Source organism: Hippocampus bargibanti, linkage group LG01 (genome assembly GCF_051943395.1).
Source record: "Hippocampus bargibanti isolate YZ-2025 linkage group LG01, ASM5194339v1, whole genome shotgun sequence".
Lineage (NCBI taxonomy): Eukaryota > Metazoa > Chordata > Actinopteri > Syngnathiformes > Syngnathidae > Hippocampus > Hippocampus bargibanti.
In genome coordinates, this window is record NC_142734.1 from 21,586,112 (window position 1) to 21,611,503 (window position 25,392).

At 39.4% G+C, this 25,392-nt stretch overlaps 3 protein-coding genes across 9 annotated transcripts in view; all 3 read left to right on the forward strand.

Annotated features, from left to right (window-relative positions):
• Positions 1-5,355, forward strand: part of tbc1d25 (TBC1 domain family, member 25) — a 30,848-nt gene extending 25,493 nt beyond the window's left edge. For both annotated transcript variants that reach the window (XM_089003662.1, XM_089003672.1), the window contains exon 7: positions 173-5,355. In XM_089003662.1, coding sequence (XP_088859788.1) covers positions 173-1,753 — 1,581 coding nt within the window. In that variant the 3' untranslated portion in view covers positions 1,754-5,355. The remainder of the gene's footprint in view (positions 1-172) is intronic.
• Positions 5,356-7,253: 1,898 nt separating this feature from the next.
• ndufb11 (NADH:ubiquinone oxidoreductase subunit B11) lies at positions 7,254-9,170 on the forward strand. Its single transcript, XM_088999388.1, has 3 exons — positions 7,254-7,486; positions 8,162-8,292; positions 8,957-9,170. The coding sequence occupies exons 1-3, from the start codon at positions 7,313-7,315 to the stop codon at positions 9,084-9,086; spliced, it is 435 nt and encodes a 144-aa protein (XP_088855514.1). The 5' UTR covers positions 7,254-7,312; the 3' UTR covers positions 9,087-9,170.
• A 505-nt stretch (positions 9,171-9,675) lies between these two features.
• rtel1 (regulator of telomere elongation helicase 1) lies at positions 9,676-25,256 on the forward strand. Of its 6 annotated transcripts, none has more exons than XM_089003695.1 (32): positions 9,676-9,905; positions 10,125-10,320; positions 10,868-10,961; positions 11,537-11,618; positions 11,809-11,869; positions 12,010-12,085; positions 12,511-12,595; positions 13,304-13,369; positions 13,570-13,699; positions 13,893-13,931; positions 14,036-14,111; positions 14,179-14,276; positions 15,261-15,316; positions 15,503-15,577; positions 16,337-16,415; positions 19,242-19,374; positions 19,485-19,598; positions 19,737-19,777; positions 19,886-19,971; positions 20,074-20,151; positions 20,300-20,377; positions 20,865-21,017; positions 21,170-21,285; positions 21,645-21,768; positions 22,030-22,192; positions 22,299-22,438; positions 22,884-22,979; positions 23,071-23,281; positions 23,412-23,549; positions 24,198-24,302; positions 24,583-24,771; positions 24,855-25,256. In XM_089003695.1, exons 1-32 carry the CDS (start codon positions 9,804-9,806, stop codon positions 24,989-24,991), a joined length of 3,417 nt encoding a protein of 1,138 aa, XP_088859821.1. In that variant the 5' UTR covers positions 9,676-9,803; the 3' UTR covers positions 24,992-25,256. The 6 variants fall into 6 exon arrangements, with proteins under 6 accessions (XP_088859821.1, XP_088859830.1, XP_088859848.1 ...); XM_089003704.1 differs by having other exon boundaries at positions 24,586-24,771; XM_089003722.1 differs by lacking the exon at positions 24,583-24,771.
• The last annotated feature ends 136 nt before the right edge of the window (positions 25,257-25,392 follow it).

Genomic DNA, 25,392 nt, shown 5'->3' on the forward strand with positions numbered 1-25,392 from the left:
AATGCATGGATCAGATGAATATGAGACTTTTTTTAAGACATTCGAGGGCAGTTTTGTTCAAAACGGAATTACTGTAATTCATAGTTTCCATTTGAACAAAATTGCCTCTTTTTGGTTGTCTCTGTGAATTGTCAATGTGCATTCTGAACTTTGTGTATGGATTGTTTTTCAGATATCTTACTGTCAAGGAATGAGTGACATCGCTTCACCTATACTCGCTGTGATGGATAATGAAGCACATGCCTTCATTTGTTTTTGCGGCATTATGAAACGCTTGGAGGGCAACTTCCGGCCTGATGGACAATTTATGTCCATTAAATTCCAGCATTTAAAATTGCTTCTGCAGTACTCAGATTATGAATTCTACTCATATCTGGTTTCCCGTGGAGCTGACGACCTTTTCTTTTGCTACCGCTGGCTACTTCTGGAGCTCAAGCGAGAGTTTGCTTTTGATGATGCGCTTCGAATGCTCGAGGTGATGTGGAGTTCGCTACCACCAGATCCACCTGAAACTGAAGTGGAGCTGCTCGGACCACCATTAGAGACGGATAAAATAAATTTTGCCGACAAGGACGTTCCCAGCAGGAGTCGCCCCGTGCGTGACTGGCAAATAAAAGAGAAGCAACGTCGACAATATATGCTTCGACCATCAAGGGAAGAAACTAATGTCGATTGGAATGCTGAAAACTGTCAGAAAACCGGACCTGGTTGTGACAGACGCGCGCCACCAGTGGGTGCGGGTCAGGCGCGTTTTGTGACTCCTTCTGTTGAGGAGAGCTTTGGTGAGTTTAAATACTATTCAAACTGCTTTGAGAAGAAAGATACGAAGCAGCAACAGGGGTTGACTGATGCACAGTCATCGTCACGCATTCCCATGCGTCAGTCCACCACAGATACCGAGGAGGATCCCGAAGAACTAACACCGCTCATAAAACGCTACAGCAATGGATTTTCACCAGGATCATCTCCTCCCGTCCCGCCAGTCTTGAACAGTGGCGCTGTATCACATTCAACTTCAGTCTTCCCTTCCAATTGGTCACTTACTACTCCTGACTCTACCCCAACATTTGGTTTTGCGACCAGCGGAAGAGAGGCCTTATCAAGAACTGTCCCAAAAGTCATCACATCTTCTGCACAATTGCTCAGGAGTTCGGGGTTGAACGTAACAAGCCCGGTTGTAAAAACGTGTGCAACAGCTCATGCCCATGCTCAAAATCGCTCTTTTCTCTCGTCACCAATTTTGCCGTTTGGAAGAAGTCCTTCGCAGCCCGGCTCCAGGTCCTCCTCCAATAACCTTCCTTCCCCTAAAGTTGAGAGCAGTATCAAACCGTGTTCTCTGCCCCCTCCCCAAGAGTTTGGAAAAGGCAATCCCTTCATGCTTTTTTTGTGCTTGTCCATCTTGCTGGAACACCGCAACCACATCATCAAAAACAGCCTGGATTACAATGAGCTGGCGATGCACTTTGATCGCCTGGTGCGGCGCCACAACGTGAGCAGTATCCTGAAGCGAGCCAAGGCCTTATTTGCAGACTATTTGCAGAGTGAAGTGTGGGACTCGGAGGAGGGGGACGAGGTTAGCTCAGACTCTCCAATATTAGCCGCTGCTGCTCAGTACTCGCCACCTTTAACCATCCCTGCCCGTTCCATTTATAGCCCCTTATCATCTCCTCAGTCCTCATCTCGGAACTCGACCTACAACCTGACAACAACCATTCCTTCACCAACAGCTAAAGTCTTCCTTTCACAGATGTGATTTGCACAAGTATTCCTTTCTTGACGTTGTCAGTCACTTCTTAGCAAAGTGGCTCAGTAGGGCGTGGACTATTTTAAACAGCCTCCCATTCTGGAATTGGCTGCTGAGGTATCTATATGCCTGATTATACAATCTAGGAATGATGCCAGGAATGATCATAACATGTTATTTGTATTGTCGCCACTGGGACGTACTTCGATAGAGCTTTCTTTTCCTGCATCCTTCAAAGTTTATAATGCATGCATTTTTTGACTGGATAATCTATTTCAAATAACATTACCTCAGCCACTTCATGCACATCATCCATTTTGCTCTCATTATGTGCTGGTATTTCAATTCAAGTAATGTCTGGACACCAAAAGGTATATTCAATAGTCCTCTATTAAAGTAATCTCATTAACCTGAAATAAAACAAAAAAAACAATCCTCCGTGCAGGGAACGACTGCACTTACAATTCCTATTGAGAAATTAAAATCAGGCTAGCTTTTCAGCAAGCTTTTCTGCAATGTTAAATTCTGGACTGTCACATTATCATCATGTTTAACTTCATCTGGCCGTTTTGAAACCCAGTCTCGCTATCATTTATTATTTATATTTTTAGTCTCTTTTTAGGCTTTGATTGTGTTTTCCCAAGTGCCCATGCATATGAATATGCACACAAAATGGCGTCCTTGAGTTTTTGTTTTCTCTCTGGGCTTTACACAGAGATGGCGAAGTCTACAGTGTCATCTTTTTTTTAAAATAAATACATCATAACTATGTTGCCTTTATTAGTTCGCAATGACACATGAATTCCTGTTTTTTAATATGACAGCCTCCAACAAATGAATGAGAGAGGCTTTACAGAAATTGTGCTCCATTTACTTCATTTATTATCACCCCAAGCTAACTGGAATTGTATTTCTAAACGAGTCCCAGTGAATTATGATATCCTGTAATCATACTATTTATAAATAATTGACCGTATGTAATTATACTGTATGGTCCCCCATTTCAAGGGATGAAACAATTTTGCACTTGATTTTTTTTAGATATTTTTTGCTGTTTAGCCAAATTGAACAAAAGAACCACTTTATGTGTCATTGTGTCATGTAAGTTTTTTAGCTGCCTGAGAGGCTGAGAGAAATTTTCGGCTCTCCAAACCATTTCTTTTGCTGTTGTTGCTTCTGTGTGATTAATAGTTTGACACCTCATAGCATCTGGTGCTGCATTTTAGAGAAGTGCCTCACGCTTGGGAGTCGGATACATTCAAGTGTATTTTCATCTGTGCTAAAAATATCTCCTGCTATGATGTAGAAACTGCTGCCTCTTTGGGTCGATTGAATAAACACCACCTGCTATTTTTCGACAGCTTTTCAAGTAACGGGATTGTACATGTCCTCATTAGCCAGGCAAAAATATGTGAATGTTGGGTCAGGTTGCTTATGTGTGACATGATAAGGAAATTACAGGCTCTTAAAATACCATCAAAACACGACTTTTTCCCACTTTTTGCAGGGTTTTGTATTTCATTTTGGTGAACTTCTATCTCTATCTATCTGTCAATGCATATCATGAATCAGAAAGTATGATGTGCTTTTGTATCCTGGGCTTATAATATTGTTGCTTTTTCTCATCAAGTAATGAACACGTTGATTGAGTCAACCCTGTTGAACTTTTTCTTACATATAAAATGGAAATGTCTAATATGTACTCGCGTCAACTCAAGTCCTGTTGATTGTCTGCCAGTCATTTCCCCCCTTGTTTAGTTTTTGGAACTTTGAGCACATGACACTATATGCCAAAACTATGAGCTGTGTTTATACACCTTTGAACTGTTTTGCATTTAAATTATATGCACAATATTAAGGTCAAAGGGGCCTTTTTACAACAAGTGAGCTACTTGAATTAATGTATTTTTCAAAAGTGGACTTTTTTGGTAACATTTCTGTTTATTATTATTTTGAGGCCTTTGTTTTTCTCAATTTGAATGTGTGTGTTTTTTTGGCATTGTTATGATGGTAACATTTGCTCTTGCCTTCCAGTCCTTCCATGTATAATGAGCATATTAAATATTTTAAAGCGTACCTGACTGGACCGTGAACCAGAGAGGTGTGCGTTTATTAAAAAAAACCTCATCTTGTCTCATATGGTGTTATGTCTCATATGGTCGTTTTCTGATAGTGTATTGAATCCCAATTAAACGGATAATTTGTCTTTAATTGTTGTCATTACATAGTACTCACTGTACTTGGCCATGGCTTAACCATGAGCCAGGCTGGGTTTTATAGTATTGATTTGAGCTACATGCCAGAGACCTTTGGTCAGCCTCGAGTGAATGGTGGACAAGCTATTGCATTCAACTGTCGATACTTATACAAGTGAAAACATGAAGGCCTTGGAAACTTAGTGGTTAAAATTTAGGGTGTGTGTTTAAAATATGTGTGCAAATTATATATTTTTTATATTTTTACTTTTGTTCACATTTTACTATTTCCAATGTATTCAGTTATATTTAGATTCAATTATTTAATAAAATATTCGTGACCTTAGGTGGTTGGAAAATGGATGGACAAACCGTAACTCTGTGTAACTGGCGGGTATCTTGTCATTGGTTGCCACGGCAACAAAAATATAATTTATTTACACTTGTTATTCTGTAAAAGTGTTTAATGTTTCTATGCGAAACTTTATGTGTGTTTTCTAAAATTCGTATTCGATACTTTATTTATGTTTTGTCATTGTCACTTCCGCTTCCGTGTCAGGTGTTTTAGATAAAAGCGAATACGACGAGAAAGACGGAACGAGACTAATGCGAGAGTGAGACACAAGCAGAGCAACTGCTAGATAGAGAACGAAAGTCTCGAGAGAGACACAAGCAGAGCAACGAAAGTCTCGAGAGAGAGACTCAAGCAGAGCAACTGCTAGATAGAGAACGACAGTTTCAAGTCTACGTCAACGTTTGTCTACTTTCGGTTAATAAGAAGGTTTCTTCAGCCGTCATCTGTACAAATTTGAAGGTTTCGGACGTTTCGCCTCCTATCCAAGAGGCTTCGTCAGCGAACTAAAGTCTGACTGGTCGTATCGACCCTATTTATATATCCCTAATGTCCAGCCATGGCGGCGCCGGACACAGCTAGGATAGGTCCCTACTCTCAGGTTGGGGGGAGCAGAGGACCACTCCCTGTGGCCCCACTGATTGTTCCTACATTCCTGACTAACGACTGGCCCATTTCCCCCACTCCCACCGGTATGACCTCATCAGCATTATGAATGTTGCCTAACCTGTTTTGCCGAAGCAGGCTATTGTATGAATTATCCAAATTTAACCTCACCCCACCAGACCGGTTTAATGAAGGATTTTGTTTTATAAGAATCGCTTCTTTTACCCCCCTTTCAAACCATCTATGTTCTTTCGCTAAGATTTTAACCTCATTGTCATCAAATGAGTGGTTGCTAGCTTTTAGGTGCAAATGTACTGCCGATTGAGGCCCACTTGTATTATCCCTGCGATGTTGATAAAGTCTTTTTTTTGAGAATTTGTTGAGTCTCCCCAATGTACTGCTCTTTACAATTTTCATTCTTACAATGTATGGAATAAACTACATTACTTTGTTTTTCATTTGGTAGCCTATCTTTTGGATGCACTAATTTTTGCCTTAACGTGTTTATCGGTTTGAAATAAGTAGGAATTTTGTGTTGTCAAAGGACTCTGTAATTTTTCAGAAACTCCTGCAATGTAAGGTACTGCTCCTCCTCTCCTTTTTGTATCTTGAGAATTATTGGTTTCATTCCCTATTGTTTCTTTCTGACATTTGTTGAATGACCACTGAGGGTACCCACAGTTAGTGAGTGCTCGCCTGATATGTTTTGACTCTTTTTCTCTACCTTCAATGCTAGTTGGTATTAGTTTAGCCCTATGCTGGAGGGTTCTGATAACTCCTAATTTGTGTTGTAAAGGGTGGTTAGAGTCAAAAAGTAAGTATTGGTCAGTGTGCGTAGCCTTCCTAAAGACTTCTGTTTTTAGCACTCTGTCCTCTTTTATAATTACTTTACAATCCAAGAAGGCTAGTTGGTTCTCTTTAATGTCCTCACGAGTAAATTTAATGTTGATGTCTACAGAGTTGAGGTGATCTGTGAAGGATTGAATTTATTTAATTATGACAAAAGTATCGTCCACATATCTAAACCAGTGTCTAGGTTTTGTCCCAGGAAGGATGTGAGGGCCTGTTTCTCCATCTCTTCCATGTACAGATTAGCCACTATGGGTGAAACTGGTGAGCCCATAGCACAACCATGAATTTGTTTATAAAATCTTTCCCGAAATTGAAAATACATAGTATTAAGGCAGATTTCCAATAATTTGCAGATGTGATCCGCTTTAAGTTTGGTTCTTTCATGCAGAGAAACGTCCGCCAGCAGACTCGTCCTCACCACTGAGACTGCTGCTGGGGTTGGGACAGATGTAAAGAGAGAAGTCACATCGTATGATGCCAAAGTTTCCTCAGGTTCCAATATGAGGTCTTTGATCCTCTCTACAAACCCTGTGGTGTTCTCTACGTGATATTCTGTGTTACCAACCAACGGAGCTAAGATAGTTTTTAAATATTTGGCTACATTGTATGTAGAGGAGCCAATGCTACAAACAATGGGTCTGAGGGGGAACCCTTCTTTATGTATTTTTGGCAGGCCATAGATACATGGTGTGGCCTCTACCGGGTATAATCTAAAATACAACTGTTTGTCTATATGTTTTCCTTTCTCTAACTTTTGGAGACAGTCTATCATTTCTTTCTTGTATCTATTGGAAGGGTCCCTTTTTAGTTGCTCATAAGTGTTAGAATCACTGATTAACCTATTTATTTTGTCTTCATAATCCAATGTGTTGAGAAGCACTGTGCATCTGCCCTTGCCTGCTGACAAAATAGTAATATTTTTGTCTTTTTGTAGAGTAGTTAACGCCTTTCCCTCTTCTAATGTTATGTTGGACGGAGGTAGTTTAGCACTACTGAGAAGGGCTGATATTTTAATGCGTAGATCATCTGCCTCTGCATACGAAAGTTTGTTATTTTTAATAGCCGATTCAGTAGCTGTGATGTAATCTATTGTAGGTATTGTTTTAGGAGTCACTGAGAAATTTAAACCTTTGGTTAGTACCGCCTTTTCTGTCTCGTTCCGTCTGTCTCGCCGTATTCGCTAAAACACCTGACACGGAAGCGGAAGTGACAATGACAAAACATTATAAATAAAGTATCGAATACGAATTTTAGAAAACACAAAGTTTCGCATAGAATCATTAAACACCTTTACAGAACAAGTCTAAATATATTATATTTTTGTTGTCGTGGCAACCAATGACAAGATACCCGCCAGTTACACTGTGAACACAAATAATCCATTGCCATTGAGGCGACGATTGACTGAACCTAAAATAATTAGTCGCAATGTGCGTGACGTTCCACAAAGTGGCAGTAATAACGCGGCAAAACCCATCGTACGTCAAAGAAGAAATCCCGCCGTTGGCGGAAGCTTTTGTTTCCATTTCCGGGACAATAAACTCGTTCCCAAACTAGGTCAAAATGTTGTACCGGCTCTCGTGGCTTGGGTCAGTTTTTCCACGGTTATGTTATCGACTACCGGTTCGGTGCGTGTCCCAATCGAAGCCGAGTGGCGCTGCCGGTGCGACTGCTGTGACCGAGCTGCATCAGGCTGCACCGAGTGACAGCCATGGTGAGGTCAGCCCGTATGTCAAGGTGAGTTCTTGTAATTTTGCACGCTTACAATAAATGTGATATTGATTCGCGCATACTAAAACTAACAAATGACTCTTCTATTGAGACTAATGATTTTCTCGTCGACGTCTTGTCTTTGTTGTGACTGACACGAACGAGGCGTAGTTAGTGCACATCATTCCTCATTCAATTCGACGTTCACGTTTAATTGTGAATTAAATATGACTTATCGATCCTAACTTCCGCCCTCACAATTTTAAACTGTTCCCCAGTTGCTTCATTAGTAACGCTTTTGTGGCATGGTTTCGAAAGAATTATTTTTGAGAATATTTCTTACCTTTTTCTTGAATGCCCTAGCCTAAAGAGAATAAAAGTAATTTGAGGCGACGTTGTCTGACGCGAACATACTCATTCCACTTGTTTAAAAGTCGTTCATAAGAATCTAATTCTGTTGACTCTTTTCAAGTGTGCACACATAGAGATTCCATTGCATTATGACAGATGGATGCAGCATTTAATAAATACTAATATAATTATAATACGGAATGTGTTGCTTATTATATTCTTTATTGTCGTTGCGTTAACATATTTACATTTTGTAATGAATTTGCTATGCGTAATTTGGCACTTGTGAAACACGGGACCTGATATTTGTACTCTAGGCATAATGTTTTTTGTTTCCCTGCTGCTTCACAGAATCCAGAGTACCATGGCTTCTCAAGCGACCCGGTGGTTGATCAATGGAATATGAGACTGGCATTCTTCTTTGGCATCTCTGTGTGTCTCGTGCTTGGCGGAACGTTCGTTCACTATTTACCAGACCACGGGTAGGACTTTCACAGACTCCAGTTTTATTTCAACCTTGTTCAAATTTTATGTTACAGAAACCCACTATTAAGTTGAGACCTTGTGCTCAACTTAAATAAAGAACAAAAACCTGTGATTTGCTGATCATGTTCAACCAGTATTAAGTTATATACTCGACAACGACAAGATATTTAATGTTAAAACTGATCAGCTTTATTGTTTGGCGCTACTTCCCACTGTACAACTTAAAACACCTTTATGCAAAACGAAAGCTATTCATCAACAACACCCAGAAATGCTGCTGGCTTCTCCGGTCCCAGAGTCATTGAAGGTGGACAAATGGAAAGTGGAAAAATGTTCTGTGGTCTGACAAGTCCACATTTTCTAATTCTTTTTGGAATGTGTGGATATTGTGTCCTCCAGGCCAAGTGGACGCCAGACATGTACACAGTGATTTTCAAGTTTAGCGGTTTGAACTTTCAATATTTTCTCTTTGTAGTGTATTCATTTTAATATCGGTTCAACATGATTTGTACTTTGTTGTATTATTTTGTTTTTTAGTTTTCAAACAAAGTTCCAACTTCTTTGGAATTAGGTTTGGAGTATCAATACTGGTTATCTTAGCATAGGCTGGTCCTCTTAATATTTCACTGGGTATTTCTCCAATGCCTCTTTGTGTGGCAGGATGCGCCAATGGGCCAGAAGGGAAGCTGAACGTGTGATCCTGCAGAGAGAGAAGGACGGTTTGCCTCTGCTAGGAGAAAACTACTATGACCCCAGCAAAATTATTCTGCCCAGTGGTGAAGAGAAATAAAATGTCTAACGATCCGTTTAATGTATTGCAGGAATATTGTATTTCACCGGAATACAATAAAAGCTACGTGTTGGATTCTTTAAATATATGTGGACTCTGACTTGCAAAGAGAATGGTTTAAAAAAAATAGGCATCATGAAGAATGAATCAAACTAAATATAATTCTAAAAAAACGCTGTAACTCAACCGATTGCAGCTCATAAAAACATGATTAAATACTATACACTGAAATCGTTGTGTTATGGGTGTTATGGTGTGCATTCATGGTTCAAACGCAATTATAATATGAGCGAGACATTATCAGTGGTTCCAATGCTTGTAACCTTTGCATTGAAGGGAAAAACACATTTCAGTTTGATACGGTGTTCTTATACTTTTGTGCATATAATACCAACTGTAAAAATATATACACATCGCTATGCAATAACAACAATCTTCGAACGATACAGTCCAAGCAAAAAAGATTGATTACGCGATGGCCTTTGTTATAAAGCGCAAGTGCAGTTGGGGTAAAGCCAGGTTCCTATCCAGTAGGTGGCGGTATGCAGAATAGAGCTGTACTTCAACTAAGAGAAGAGGAAGGCGGAAGTAGTCAACGGCGCCAATTGTGGTTGTCATTTTCTCTTTTAAAAGCGACTTCCAATCACCATCAAATTGGTCACTTCACCTTCTTTCCCCTTTTCCACATCTAAGCTGCCCATTACACACTGCTGTATCATGTCTGAATCGTCGTTGGACGGAGTCAAAGTGCAATTTCCTTTCCCTCCGTATGAGTGTCAGAAGGACTACATGATGAAAGTTATTGATTGTCTAAAAAGGGTGAGTGTTTACATCGGAGAAACAAACGGTGGCCTTTGAATTATATATATATATATACACACGCACCCTCGTTCTGGCCTGTAGTGCCATGTTTGTAATTAAATACAGTAAGCACTATGACGCCATGCATTTTTCAATTTCTCTTTCGTGTCTAATTGCGTGTATTCAATTTTTATTATTGTTTATTTTTTTTGCAAAACTACACACATGTTTTTGCAGGGGGTTAATGGTGTTCTGGAGAGCCCTACAGGCACTGGAAAAACCTTGTGTCTATTATGTGCCACCTTGGCATGGAGGGAGCATTTCAAAGACACAATCACTGCGCATAAAATAGAAAGACTCGATGAGAAAAATCTATCCGTTGACAATTCTCTTGCATCTTGGGGACCGGCTTCAGAAGATGGTTCAACAGCAAGTATGTACATGGCACAATGTTGTTTATTTTGTCATTTGTGTTGAAGACTGAAAAACCACTGAAATGATTCCCTCACCAACTAAATTGTTGACGGGGTTGACACTTGTTGCGCTAAGTGTTTGAAAAAATAATACAGGAATACTCATACACATTAGAACAAAGAGGTGACAATTTCTGATTATTTTTTTTATTATTATGTATTTTTTTCAATAGAAATCTGAGCAATGGAAATACAACAAACCCCTCATGCTAAAAAACATGCTTGCATGCACCTGACATCTAACACATTTTTTTTTAAATTAAAAAGAAAAATTCCCACAACAATACGCCTTTCACAATACACCAAAAACCATTCGCCTTTGCCACAAAAGCCCACACTGGAAAAAAATCACCTAAAACAATCTAACTCTGGCTAAAAAAGTAAATTCACCGGCAACACACAAAAAGATTCATTTTCCCTTTGTTTGATTAAGAGTTTTTGGTGTGCATGATTTGTTTTTATATGGAAATATATTGTATTAGTTTTGTTTTGGTCATTGTTTTACAGCTTCCTACAGTGATGTTCCCAAGATTATCTATGCATCACGGACACACTCTCAACTTAGCCAAGTTGTTAATGAGTTAAAGAATACATCATACAAGTAAGTTGTCTTATTTCAATAACTGTTCGTTTCCAGAATCAATTAGCCCAAAGTTAAATTCTGAAGCGTTAAAAATAAAATACCAATACAGCTCCTGCGCCTTGCACCTTATGAGTGGCTTGATAGAAGCCAGCATTGAATTGCATGCTGATGCCTTTCGGTCTTACCTCTGGCGAGACAATGATTTTGCAACAGATCATACTGTTGGGACTGTGATGCCTAATGCCAGTTTAGTTAAAATAAAATCCAATGTAACATGTAATCCATGTTACTCTCAGGAGAAAGAAGCAAATTCAAAGCCAATTTCTGCATCTCTTCCAGTGACTTTTTTAAAACCTTTTTGGATATAGAAAAATTTATTGTAAATATTCTGAGGGAGCTTGACGAATGGAGAGCGCTTTATGTCTGGTGAACATCATTTCTGTGTTGTACTTTCTAGTGAAAAACAGACATAGTCAATGAGTAGATGAACGAGAACTTCATCCACTGCTGGGAGATACAGCACTGATCCAACAACAATGAGAGTATTTACCTGTATATGAATTAATCTCAAATCATATTAATCTGTGATTCAGACCCAAAATGACCGTGTTGGGGTCAAGAGAACAGTTGTGTATCAATCCAGAAGTGATGCGTCAGGAAAGCAACCATGCCAAGGTAATTTTTTTGTAATGTAATCGAATGCCAAATAAAAGTATTTGATGAGCCATTTTATCAATGTTCTTATCTTTTTACTTCAAGCAATATTCAACATACACAGTAACAAAGCAAGAAGGGAGATTTTTCACCATGAGAAAATATGTTGCCCGTGTGTTTATTTTTCAACCCGGCTTGTTATTATTTTAAGGTCCATATGTGTCGAGCAAAGGTCGCCTCAAGGACATGTCCCTTCTATAACAATGTTGAAGGTAATAGTTTTATACCAGCAGTAGACAACCACAAAATTGCCACTAATGAATGCTTCTAGATAATCAATATCTAGTTTTTTTTGGTACTGTGATTATATGATATGTTCATAATATTGATTAATCTTTTGCATTGTTTTAAGAGAATTCCACTGACAAAAGATTGGTGGAGGAAATTGTGGATGTGGAGGACCTGCTCAAATTTGGGAACAAAAAACGGTGTGTTATGTTGATCTAAACTCAGGCTGAGCGATTTATCTGTTTCATGGAGTCATTAAAATGTATTTTTATGCATGTTTATTTCTCTATTTGTGAATTCCATAGCCTACTGCCAGTGTTTGCGAATGACATGTCGTGTTGCCGATTTAGCAATTTTATCACGATTGCGCAGATTATTTTTCATATGAAAAGCATTCATAGAGTCAGTTTTGGCAAACAGTCCGTTTTGGCAAACATTGCCTCATACTTTGTGCCCATTTTACAAAAAGTAAGTTAACTCTCAATGCTTTGCCATTTGAACAAACACCTGGTCAAATCTTCACTGTCAACATCACAAGACAATGTCAGCGATAGATTAATTTGAGATTTTTTAATGGATTTTTGGCTTCCTAATCTAATTCCTCTTTTTTCTCTTTTTCCTGCAGTTCTTGCCCTTATTTTCTCTCACGTTCTTTAAAACAGCAGGCTGAGATAATATTTATGCCTTACAACTACCTTTTGGATCCCAAGGTAACCAGTAGCATTAATTAGACTGTATCGCGCTGAATACAAATATTTAATAGTATACATCGTAACTGTCAGTGATGTTTGCTCAGAAACTGTGCACAAAGGCTCGAACACAGGAAGATTGTGTTTTATTGACGACAGGGGGTGCCGTTTTCATGAAGCCACTTTGTGTGCTCTTCTTTGAACAACGCCCGCCCCTGCAGTCCTCTGCAAAGCTATTTATTGAGAGTATATGCAAATTTAAGTGATACATGAGTAAAAACAGCCTTCTTGATTTGAATACCACACCCCTGGATGTCCCATGGACACCCCGACAAGTCATCCTTTGGTTCAAGCACCATCATCCCTAAACCAATAGAATGTATACATTTTAATGGGTGGGTGGCCTTTCCATGAACTGATAGATTTGTAACCTGGCTAATGATATCTTTTTGTGCAGGAGTGTAACAAATGCTCCCTTCCGCCCTGGGTTAGATAGATCTCTGACTCAAGGATGACAGTTTAACAGGCTGTTCTGTTCGCCTCTAAACGACCCCAGATTCTCTATGCTCCATTGTGTATACTGGCCTTGTAGTCACACATGTTCGGCCAACTGAGCATACAACAGGATGACACTTTTAAACATGATAACCTCTATTCTGTCTATTCTCTATCAGTAACACATTTGAAATGTTTTGGATTGCTGAAACATTTCTCTCTGTCTTTCCACAGAGCCGCAAAGCTCACAACATCGATTTGGCTGGATCTGTGGTCATCTTTGATGAAGCTCATAATGTCGTAAGACATGACTCATCTCATTTAATTGTATAGCAAAGTCTGGCCGTGTTTTAATAGTGCTGACATTAAACTTCCTACACAGCTTTTTAATGCATGTGCATGACATCTTTCCGTCTATGTGAAGCTCACATAGAGGCTAATTTTAGCAAGACAGCATTATTCATATCAGTCAGTCTCAAATGAGGTTTTCCTGTTGGCAGGAAAGGACGTGTGAAGAGTCAACATCATTTGACTTTACTCCATATGATCTGGCCTCAGCTATTCAAGCGCTTACCAGATTGTTAAGTGACCATGCTCAAGAAGCCAGTTTTGGAGAAACTTCCTCTCATGGTTTGTCATGTAGAACGCCTCAATTCTTGTCAAAATAGTTGTCTGCTGTTGGTTTCCCTCAGCGAATTAAATAATTGTTCAATTGGACTGTTTTGCACTCTTTTTTGTAGTATACCTAAAAGAATAGAACTATGTCTTCAGCCTTTATTTAGACCTGTCCTAAATGTTAGACTTCTCATTTTTTCACTTTCAGGTCTAAAAACAGATGTAAAAGTTGTTGCTAAACTCAAAGGTTTGTGTTCAAATTAATTTATCCCCATTTACTAATTACAATCGATCATGTATTTTTCCAAATAAGAAGGAAAGGATCAAGACCGTTGTTAATGTAATTGACAGAGATTTTCTTGAAACTGGAGGAGGCTATTGATTCGTTTGTGGTTCCCGATGACAGAGGCATAACAAAACCTGGAATGTAAGTGACAACTGTCAGTCAAATTTGTATATATATTTTTTTTGAATGCTTGTGATGTACTTCACAGCTTCATATATGAGCTGTTAGAGAGAGCCCACTTGACATATGACACTAAGGGCGGTGTTTCTGAGACTCTGGAGCAGATCATTGGATACTTAGCAGGACGTGAGTAGGGCTTGTTTGCTTTTCTGTCTACAATTGATAAAATCAGTTACCACATTATTGTTTGTGAATAACCTTTCTGTCATCACCACATTTAAAGGACAACCGACGTCACTTTTTTGTTTCCTAACTGACATCAGAAAAACGTTTTATACCATCTAAAATACCCAAAACACGCAGTATGATATTTTTGGTGAAATGCAAAACACCAATAAAAATGACTTAGTGTCCAAAATCTGCAAAAAATTGAGCGGCGAATTGGGCATTTTCAGAAAGGCCCGCCCTCAGTTCGTGACGTCACGCCAAGACGTCTTGCATTGCTGGAGAATCAAAACAATGGCTTCAGATTCGGAGAATATGCTTTCTTGTTACACATCCAGTTATGAATATGATTCAAATAGAGGAAAGCATACATGTTAGCAATTGATTAAAGAATTTATTCAGTGCCATTTTGAGGCAACATTGGGGGGAATTGTATCACCAAAAAAGAGGCAGAAAATGGCGACCGAGCTCCGTGTGAGGAATTGATCAGCCCGTTTCCACAGGTTGATAAATTCCTAACATGGAGCTTGGTCGCCCTCTTCTGGCTCTTTTTGGTGCAACATGACGTTTTCAGACCAAACAAGTACTGCAAAATATATTGATGTGATGGAAGGACTGCTTCAATGTGTCCTTTTTTCGGTCAGGGGCGTTCCTTCAGTGACGTCACGTACGGACTCGTCACAAACTCAAAAACAAGACTTCGGAATATTCAGCAAGAGTCTTAAAACGTAAAATATAGCTATATGCGGTGGAATCTTTGTAAAATATGCTCAGTAGAAGTCATTTGAAGCCATTTTACAAATTATGGACACAACTTGTCCGGAGACGTCGGTTGTCCTTTAAGTCACATACAAGCACACCCTAAGCCAGTTAGACCCGAACTTCATATTAATGGAAACATTTCTGCCACTGTTGCACATGTTTTGGATGACATGAATTTCACAGAGCCAGGGATATTTCTCAACACGAGCGGGTTGCAGAAACTCTTGGACATAATGCAGGTATGTCAAGTGAACCTGCAAATGAGTTAAATATCTTGGAGAAATATTCCTTTCTTAATCTGGAATACGCAAAGCATTGGTAAGATTATATTTGTCCAAGAGTGCAATAACACTGGAAGCAACTGCTCCTCAATGCAGTGGACAAGCGGCACCAGATGAAATTACTTTTTTCTGCTTCCCTTATAGCTGGTGTTCTCTGGCACTGCATCGTCACGGAAAGACTGGAAATTGAAAATGGAAGCTAATACAGCTCATTTTAAGGTGAGTTACCTGTCACAGTAATACACTTTATTTCCTAAACCATTTTATGATACATATGGAGTACAGAAATTATGTAATTTCAGTCTCAAAACCTTACTTGGAATTTGTGCACTGTTTTTGTTTGTGTTTTGGTCTTCGCTTTCAGCTTTACGTATTGTGAGTTTTAATCGTTCTCCTCCCCTTCCAGGACACCACCACCGCACTACACCACCCCAAAAATAAGACTCATCACTTAACTCATTCACTGCCAGACGTGCAAAGAAATTGTCCACTCCAGTGCCAGGGTTTTTGTCATCGTCACTAGAATTCCTGGACCCACAGAATATTAAGTTTTAGGACTACATATACGTTCAATACAGCGTTAGAAACCTTAGACTCTCTTCTTTAAACAGAAAAAAAGGAGTTCCTAAATTATATGGGTCTGGGGTTATATGAGCCTGAAATGAGGGCGGCTGTCCAAAATGCAATACATACATATTGATTTATATCGCCCTTCAACAACAGCTGAAGCTGGAACAAAGCGCTAACATGGCCCCCTTGTGGAAGGCAAAAAACATTGCCAGAGGTCTGACCAGCCTTCTATCGGCATCCAAGCAAGAAAAAACAAAACTGAACTAATTTGTGAATGGCGCACTACGTCATATTTTCAATTCCCGAATAAATTCGTGAACGAGTTAATAAGATCAATATACTGTACAAATAGCTTTTTGCGAATTTCAACTTTTTGTGTAGAGTAATATCATCTTGTACTGGTTGCAGGTTCACATTCATAAAGACAGCAGCACTCAGAAAAAACAAAAAAATGGCGACCTGTGGGCTTTGTCATCAAAGAAAGAAGGTAGGGCGAATGCTTTCAATGTCAATGGTTAAGCTGCTAAAATGCAAATTCACCATGTTCTACTTATTTATTTATTTTTTGCACCATGTAGCTAATCCGCTGTCAAGACACAACCACTGTTTTGAAAGGACAACCGACGTCACTTTTTTGTTTCCTAACTGACATCAGAAAAACATTTTATAGCATCTAAAATACCCACAACACGCAGTATGATATTTTTATTCAAATGCAAAACACCAATAAAAGTGACTTAAAGTGTCCAAAATCTGCAAAAAAATTGAGCTGCGAATTGGGCATTTTCAGAAAGTCCCGCCCCCAGTTCGTGACGTCACGCCAAGACGTCTTGCATTGCTGGAGAATCAAAACAATGGCTTCAGATTCGGAGAATATGCTTTCTTATTACACATCCAGTTATGAATATGATTCAAACAGTTCTGAAGAGAAAAACATACATGTTTGCAATCGATTAAAGAATTTATTCCGTGCCATTTTGAGGCAACATTGGGGGGAAATGTGTCAGCAAAAAAGAGACAAAAAATGTCGACCAAGCTCCGTGTGAGAAATTGATCAGCCCGTTTCCACAGGCTGATCAATTCCTAACATGGAGCTTGGTCGCCCTCTTCTGGCTCTTTTTGGTGCAACATGACGTTTTCAGACCAAACAAGTACAGTGGTACCTCGGTTCTCGAACGCCTCACAGTTCGAACAAATCGGTGTTCAAACAAAATATTCAAGATATTCTTGCTTCGGCGTTCGAACATCAATCAGTATTCGAACGCCAATACGACGCGTGAGTGCGTACGCGAGGGTGGAGTGCTGAGCGCCGTACGGGTGTATCGCTCTCTCCGTGACCAACTGTTGTCGGTTGCGGACGTGCTGCGTTTTGCTCTAGCGTTTAATATGTAGGTGTCCGAAGAGTTTTAGCCCCTAATCATGCCTCCAAAGAAAGTAAGTGCTGCTAAAAGTGAAAAAAGAAAAGTAGTGCGTACAACTATTGCATTTAAGAAAGAAATAATCGCAAAATATGAAGGAGGTGTGCGAGTGTCTGATCTGGCTAGCGAATACAGCATGGCGAAATCTACGATCAATACGATATTAAAGAATAAGGAGGCTGTGAAATCTAGTGATGTGGCATAGGAGTGAGAGCAAGTGTCATTGGATAGATATTTTAAGAGAAAAGAACATCCTGTAGCCGAGTCATCCGTAGCTGTCACGTTCCGAGCGAGAGTGACGGCAGCTGACTCGTCGGAACCTAGTGGAATGTTTGGGACTCCAAAGCAGGCGGCAGAGATGTATTACCCAAGCAGGATATTTATTCACAAATAAAAGAAAACAGCGAGTAAGAAGGCAGGGGGTGATCCGACCCCAAAGAGGTGGTTTCGGTGTTCGAAAAAATTGCTTTTCGAACAGGGTCCAGGAACGAATTATGGTCGAGAACCGAGGTACCACTGTACAGCAAAATACAGTAAAGTCTCGTTATATCGATATTCTCGGGAGTTAGAAAAAAATGTCGATATAACCGTACTGTCGATATATCCGTCCTGCGCCGAACTGCATTAAAGGTGGGGGGGGGGGGGGGGGGGGGGGGGGGGGCACGTAAACGGGGGATCTTTGATATGGCATGTCATTTTATCATTGGGTTCATGGATTGTGTATCTAACATGCTTTTTCTACAGTAGTGAAGTGAAAAATAAATTTGTGCATAAAATAAAAACGTCTTTACACTTTTTTAATGACTACTGTATTTCCTTTCAAAAAATCAACCAATGCAAAATCCTCATGTTCTATTCACACGAAACCACGAAAAAAACAGTGATTGTTGCAAGCGATAAAGATATCTGAATCCTACACAATTAAATACATGGATGAAAAACCAAAACTGCAACGTTTACATTACTTACGTTGATGAAGTATGTTTGGTCTGAGAACCGTGTTGCGACCAAAAGCCGCCAGAAGAGGGCAACCAAGCGCCATATAAGAAACGGAGGTGGCCATAGGAGCTCGCCATTTTGTGCCTCTTTTTTGGGGGGTGAGAGATGTTCCCCCAATGTTCCCCCTCAAAATGGCACATATCATTCTTTAATCGATTGCAAATGCAAAAATGCCATTTGTTGTCGCCATTGTTGAAGACGGTAGAAAATGTCGTCTGCTACACATGAGCTGGCGTCTGAAAATGAAAATGGCGTCTGCTATACGGGAGCTGGTCACGTAACAAACTCACGTGACCAAGTCACGTGACCAAGTCGACCAATGGCGCGACCGATACAGTGACTACTGTATAGAAACCCCTAAGCAAATATCGATTCACCGTAAGTATTCAACAGCACCGTAAGCAAAATGGCCGGCGGGAGATGAAAAAGAGCACCGTAGTAACCGGATTATCGTAAAAACCACGAATCGTACTAAACGGAATTAATTATACATAAAAAGACTAGAAATGTGCACAGGAATTTAAAATAGTGTCGTAATAAGCAGTATTATCAGTATAAACAATATCAATATAACGAGACTTTACTGTATATTGACGTGATGGAAGGACTGCTACAATGTGTCCTTTTTTCGGTCAGGGGCATTCCTTCAGTGACGTCACGTACAAACTCGTCACTACCTCAAAAACAAGACTTCCGGAATATTCAGCACGAGTCTTAAAACATAAAATATAGCTATATGCGGTGGAATCTTTGTAAAATACGCTCAGTAGAAGTCATTTGAAGCCATTTTACAAATTATGGACACAACTTGTCCGGAGACGTCGGTTGTCCTTTAAGGTTTTTTTTTTTTTACAACAAATACACATTATTTGTGTCTGCGCATTTATATCTTCCAGGAAACATTTTGAGTTATTGGTGTTTCTCTCCGGGCTTCAGCATGCAGGACTTGAAGAATCAAGGTGTACGTTCCATCATTCTGACCAGTGGTACCCTGTCTCCCCTCAGCTCCTTTATGTCAGAGATGAGAATGTATGTTAACTTGTCTCAAAATACATCTATACATTTTATACACACACATCCACATGATTGCCTTTATTAACAGTTTTTTAAACCATTTCTGTTTGCACGTGTTTTTGCAGACCGTTTTCAGTCACTTTGGAAAACAGCCACGTGATTCAGCGGGATCAGATCTTTGTGAGTGTCATTGAGCACGGTCCGGATAAGGTACCGTTGAGTTCAGCGTTTAATAGAAGGTCAGTACGTACGTAGTAAGCCGTAGTCCAGGTGCTGCACAAGACATAATCATGTTCATCGCAACTGTTTGGTTTATTACCTACTGGGTGGCTTAGAAACTTAATGCTGACATGGCTGACTATTTCTTTCTTTTCAAGACTTGATCCTGAAAACTTGTCATCTTTAGGAAACACTGTGGGTATGTACTTTGAATACAGTACTCAATTACCATCACAATGATTATCTTGGGGGGGTAAAAACACCCTCTTTGCCTCAAAATAAGTTTCAACGTTTGCTGTCTCCTCAGTAAACCTGACCCGGATTGTCCCTGATGGGCTACTTTTGTTTTTTCCCTCTTTCTACTTAATGGAAAAAACTTTGGAGTTCTGGAGAGTGAGTGAAGACTAAATGAGCTCAGTCTTTTATTATAGTTGTGTGCTACTTTTCAAGTTTAAATATTTCCGTGATAAAAAAAATTGCATTCATTCTTCCCAGGATCATGGACATGCAAATCGGATTGAGAATATAAAGACAATGTTTATTGAACCGAAAGGGAGGGGACCTTTTGCTGAGGTGAAGTGTTATGATTTCTGTGACCACCCTTTGTTTAAAGCCCAGTATTACTAATACCCGCTTAACTGTTTTCTTCAATGCAGTCTCATACTAAACATGTCGCAAAAATATTCAACAGCTATATCAAAGTTGCTATTGTCTGTTTTAGGCTATTGAACGTTATTACAACAAAGTGAACGACTCCCAATCAAAAGGTGGAATCTTTACCGCAGTGTGTCGTGGAAAGGTGAAGACATTCTATTTCTGGATGACAGTCCTACTTGATGGCGTGTGACATTCTTTATTTTGCCATGGTTATTTACCATAGATTTACAGGTTTTACATATACACCACATTAGTGGGCAGCATTTTCCTCCACTGATGAGGGAATTGACCTGGTTCAGAAATTCAGAAAACCATGAGGGTCTGTGATTTCACAAAAAAATAAAGTACAGCTTTTACCCAGACTCTTAATAGTTACTCCCCCTGCCCCTTTGCCATCAGTAGCTTTCCACATGACAATATCACCGAGCGCACTTTTTCTACTGTATGTTCCAACCACTGGTTGGATTCATCCATGCTTAGGGAGGCCTCACTTAGGGAAACATGCCCTCATTTTAAGTAGAAGAGCTGAATCACAAGTCTCAAGCGCACATGAATACATTTAATAAATTAGAAAATGATCACATGGTTGTTTGATTTTTTTTATTTTTTATTTCTTTATTTTTCTTCAGGCTAGCGAGGGTCTGGATTTTGCAAATACATTTGGTCGTGGAGTTATCATCACTGGACTCCCCTTTCCACCGAAGTTAGACCCTCGTGTTGTTTTAAAGATGCAATTCTTAGATGAGATGAACCGAGGGAAAACACCGGGACCTGGCCAGAAGGTAACATTGAAGCAAGTAGACAGTACTGGATACACGGGCAATGCTAAATTGGAGGGTGTTTTTTTTTAGCATGTGCCATGTCATATTAGGACACTGCACTTGTCTTGTTTTCACATGTTTTTGCGTTTGGGATACGGCTGCATCTTTTGCAGTTACTTACGGGGCAGGAGTGGTACAGAGAGCAAGCTTTCAGAGCTGTCAACCAAGCCATTGGCCGTGTCGTTCGCCACAAGGATGACTATGGAGCCATCTTTCTCTGTGATCAGAGGTCAGATCAGGTGCTTCTCGAATACCGTCATCCAGTGTCTTTACAAACCATGAATATCAATATTAGGAATGTGCCAATCATGCTTTTTTTAATCACCTCAGCGCAAGTCTTTGTTTTTAAACCTTGTCTGAGACATAATCCAATAATGCGTTCAGAAAAAAGAGCCTGCATCAGATTTTTCTGAAATGTAGATATCAGCATTTACATACAGATATGAATATGCATCAATTTATATCTTATATATACAGAAAACATGTTTTTTAAAGCATAGCATTCTGGACCTCTTTTGAAGCCATTAAAAATTGTGACCTTTCAAGTGTTAATAATACCAACCTTGAAATCTTCCCCCCCCCTCACAGATTTAAAGGTAAAGATGTACAATCTCACCTTCCAGCATGGTTGAGGCCTTATGTGCGTTCTTATGACAACTTTGGGAGCATTGTTCGGGATGCCTGCCATTTCTTCAGGGTCGCGCAAAAATTGGTATATCATGGTTTTTGACCCATTCTATTGCTACTATTTTAGTCTGTGTTGTATCGTGATAATAAGGAGACACAGACTATGCGTTATAGTTATCATTTGTGATGATAAATTGTCTATATTTGCTGCTTTGTATACAGTACACATTCATGCATGCATTGTATGACCTGAAAGGACTGATACTTGAAATATTAGTTTTAACACTTCACATAATGATATAACCGTCTCTGAATGAACTCTTGTTTTGTTGAAATGTGGAACCAGAGGCCCTTTTTGGCGAAGAATCCTGCGGCCAATCCGCGAGTGTTTCCTTCAAGCAGCTCTCATGCATCTGATGATACCTCATTCGCATCCTCCCAGAAGCCAGACACTCAGAAGGCCAAAATGCTGGACGTGTACACTTCCACTCTGAAAAGAGCGAGAACTGGTCAGTCTTTGTTTGACCTTATAGGTACTTTGGGCTTCATGACTTCAATAAGTTATTTTTGATAGGAATGTTTTACATTTTTATTTCTCATCCTTTCTCCTGTTAGATGAAAATATGGAATACGCTGGTATTTTAAAACCGTATGAATCTCAGACTCAAAAGAGGAAAATTAAACCGGGCAACCTGCTTGATGCCCTTGAGCGGGTGGAGCACCAAAGAAGCAATGGTGCTTGCGGATTAGAGATGGTAGCTTTCATTCTTTTTATGTTTTATTTGTCTGGAAAGGCTATGATGAAAAATGGTTTCACATTAGATTTATAAAGCATGGAAAAATGATGAACACTATATGCACTCCCCTGCGTATCCTAACAATGGTACTTAAACTTCAGACTAAAGAGCATATTTAGACCTCATCATCACAAATTAGAACATTCATATTGCTTCGTACTATTGTCTTTACTTGCCACATGCGATTGGACAACAACAAAGCTCCTTAACTTCAAATCAGCCATCTACTTGCAACATGTCGGTATCTTCAGAATGGCATTTCCTTATCTTTTTGTGATGATGCAATGTCAGTTTTGTTTCAGAGGAGACTGATATTTCCATTGTGGAACCAAGGAGTATAGTAAATGGATGGACATGTTTATACTTCATTTTAATTTCATTGTTGTGTTCATTGCTTTTCTAGCAAAGCAATTTGTCCACGCTGTCGCTTCAACATGACAAAAGAATGGATGAGATGATGCGTGGAGTCAAACGCACAATAAAATTGATTCAAGAACAGGTACAGATATTTATCATTTCCAGTGAAACAACTATTTGTTTACTTTGTAATTCTTTTTGAAAAAATTTCACTCCCTTTATTATTTTTCCAGAAGCCAAGCTTTTCTGGGTCTGATACCGGAGATGGGAAAATCAACATCGCTCGGTCATTTTTGTTAGAAATGAAATCCTCCCTGAGCCAGGTCAGCTTTGAGCAAATTCGCCAGGCTCTGACCGACTACAAGAAAGACGATAACCTGTACAATCTGCTATCTGGGACGTCTTTATTAACCCTTGACCCTCATACTTACAGACTTTATCGTGGTAAGTCAATGACAGTTCGAACCCCCCCCCCCCCCCCCCCCCCCCCCCGATAAGCGGGGCTCCACAGAAGTTTAATGTTACATGTCATAATGAAGTAGCATATGATTAAAAATCATCAAATGGGTTACAGGTTTATACCCCTTTGTACGACCGCATCACAGAAAGGCATTTGATGAGAAATGCAAGGAGCTGACTGGTCAAGGCTGTGGCTTCAAGCCAGAACACTCGTTGAAAAGTGACGAAAAGAAATCAAGGATGACACATAGTGGTAGGTTAAGATGGTATGGTAGCACTGATGTAATGATTGCCGTTTTTTTCATGTTTTTCAGTCATTCTGTTCGGTTTCTTTTATACTTGTCTTTAGTGATTGCCTTATGTAGAAATTCATTGTTGTACGACTGAAAATTAGAGCAATGACTTTGCAGTGAAAAACTGAACTTGCAGTCCCAGTTCCCTCTACTAAGTCGAAAATAACACATTTTCATGCATCAATATGTGATTACATTTTTATGTGAAATAATCATTTTCCCAGGCACTTTGAAATATTAAAGGTGAAGTTGTGTTGAATAATATAAAAGCCACAACATATGTTTTATTTACTGTTCTTAACTTCTAGTGAGTAGAGAAAATAGACAAATGCAGTTCCTGGTGTGACAACAGTTGAGAAACACTGGTAAGGGTAAAAAAAACATCCTGCCAGTTTAGATGAACACTCGTAATATATTTATGAGCAGGTTGATAATGGCTCTTCAAATCAAAAATAATTGCAAAAAATTGATATGTTTATAATTGAGTTGGACTTTGTTAAATTAATAATTACAAAATAAGTCTCATGAAGCAACTTACCTCAAGTAACACGAGATAGTACATGTTCATCCAAAATCTGAATCCTCTGCTTCATTTTTTCGTTCAACAGATGGACAACGGAGTGAGCCTTCCTCATCCAGTTGCAATTCGACATTGGATATGCAGCTGAATGGAGAGCAACTCAAACAAGACAGAGAGAGAGAAACTATGATGGGTAGGTCATGCCAAGAAAAATTATATATCCAGGCACAGTGTGCAATTCAGGGGTCAGTTTCGACAAGCAACATTCTAAACAACGACATTGTATCAAAGTAGTGGCAGCATGATTCTTTGGCATTTGCTTTTGCTCGAGCTGGAACTTAGCCATTTTACCTAAGGTTGACATTTTAGTGGGGGAAAAAAGCAGTTTCACCAGGAAAAAAAGTGATTTTGGAATCGCAATACATGTACATGAATGTCAAACAACAACATCAAAATGTTTACATATTTACCAGCAGCTCTGAAAAAGAAGAAAATCATGACTACCTTTCTAAATGATGTAAAAGAAGCACTGGGCCCAGATAAATCACTTAAACTCTGTCAAGCTGTTCACGCTTACAAGGAGACAGACAACTATGAAAATATGATCACTACCGTCGTGGCCTTATTAACAGAGAAAGATGAAGACTTTCACCTTTTAATGAGTAAGCACACTCTCATCTCAGTTGAATTTGTCTTTTTTGCTCCCTTCCGATTTACCTATTAATTTTCTGTCTCTGGTCTGAAGGATTCGGTAATGCCATTCGCCCTCACCATAAGAGGCAGTACAAAGAGATGTTGACAGAGTTGATGGGTCAGACTGCTCATGCTGCTCCAGGCGAAACAGACCTGACAATCACAGAGAAAAGCCAATCAAGCACGTGATTTCACTGAAGTTACTTGCATATCATTTGAACAGCCTGTGTGTGTGTGTGTGTGTGTGTGTGTGTGTGTGTGTGTGTGTGTGTGTGTGTGTGTGTGTGTGTGTGTGTGTGTGTGTGTGTGTGTGTGTGTGTGTGTGTGTGTGTGTGTGTGTGTGTGTGTGTGTGTGTATATATATATATAGTAAAGTATCGTTATATCGATATCGGATATATCGATAGTCCCGGTTATATCGATATTTTTTCGGACTCCCTTGGATATCGATATAACGAGACTTTACTGTATATATATATATATATATACACACAGTAAAGTCTCGTTATATCGATATTCTAGGGAGGCGATATATTAAATATCGATATAACCGATATCGATATAACGAGACTTTACTGTGTGTGTATATA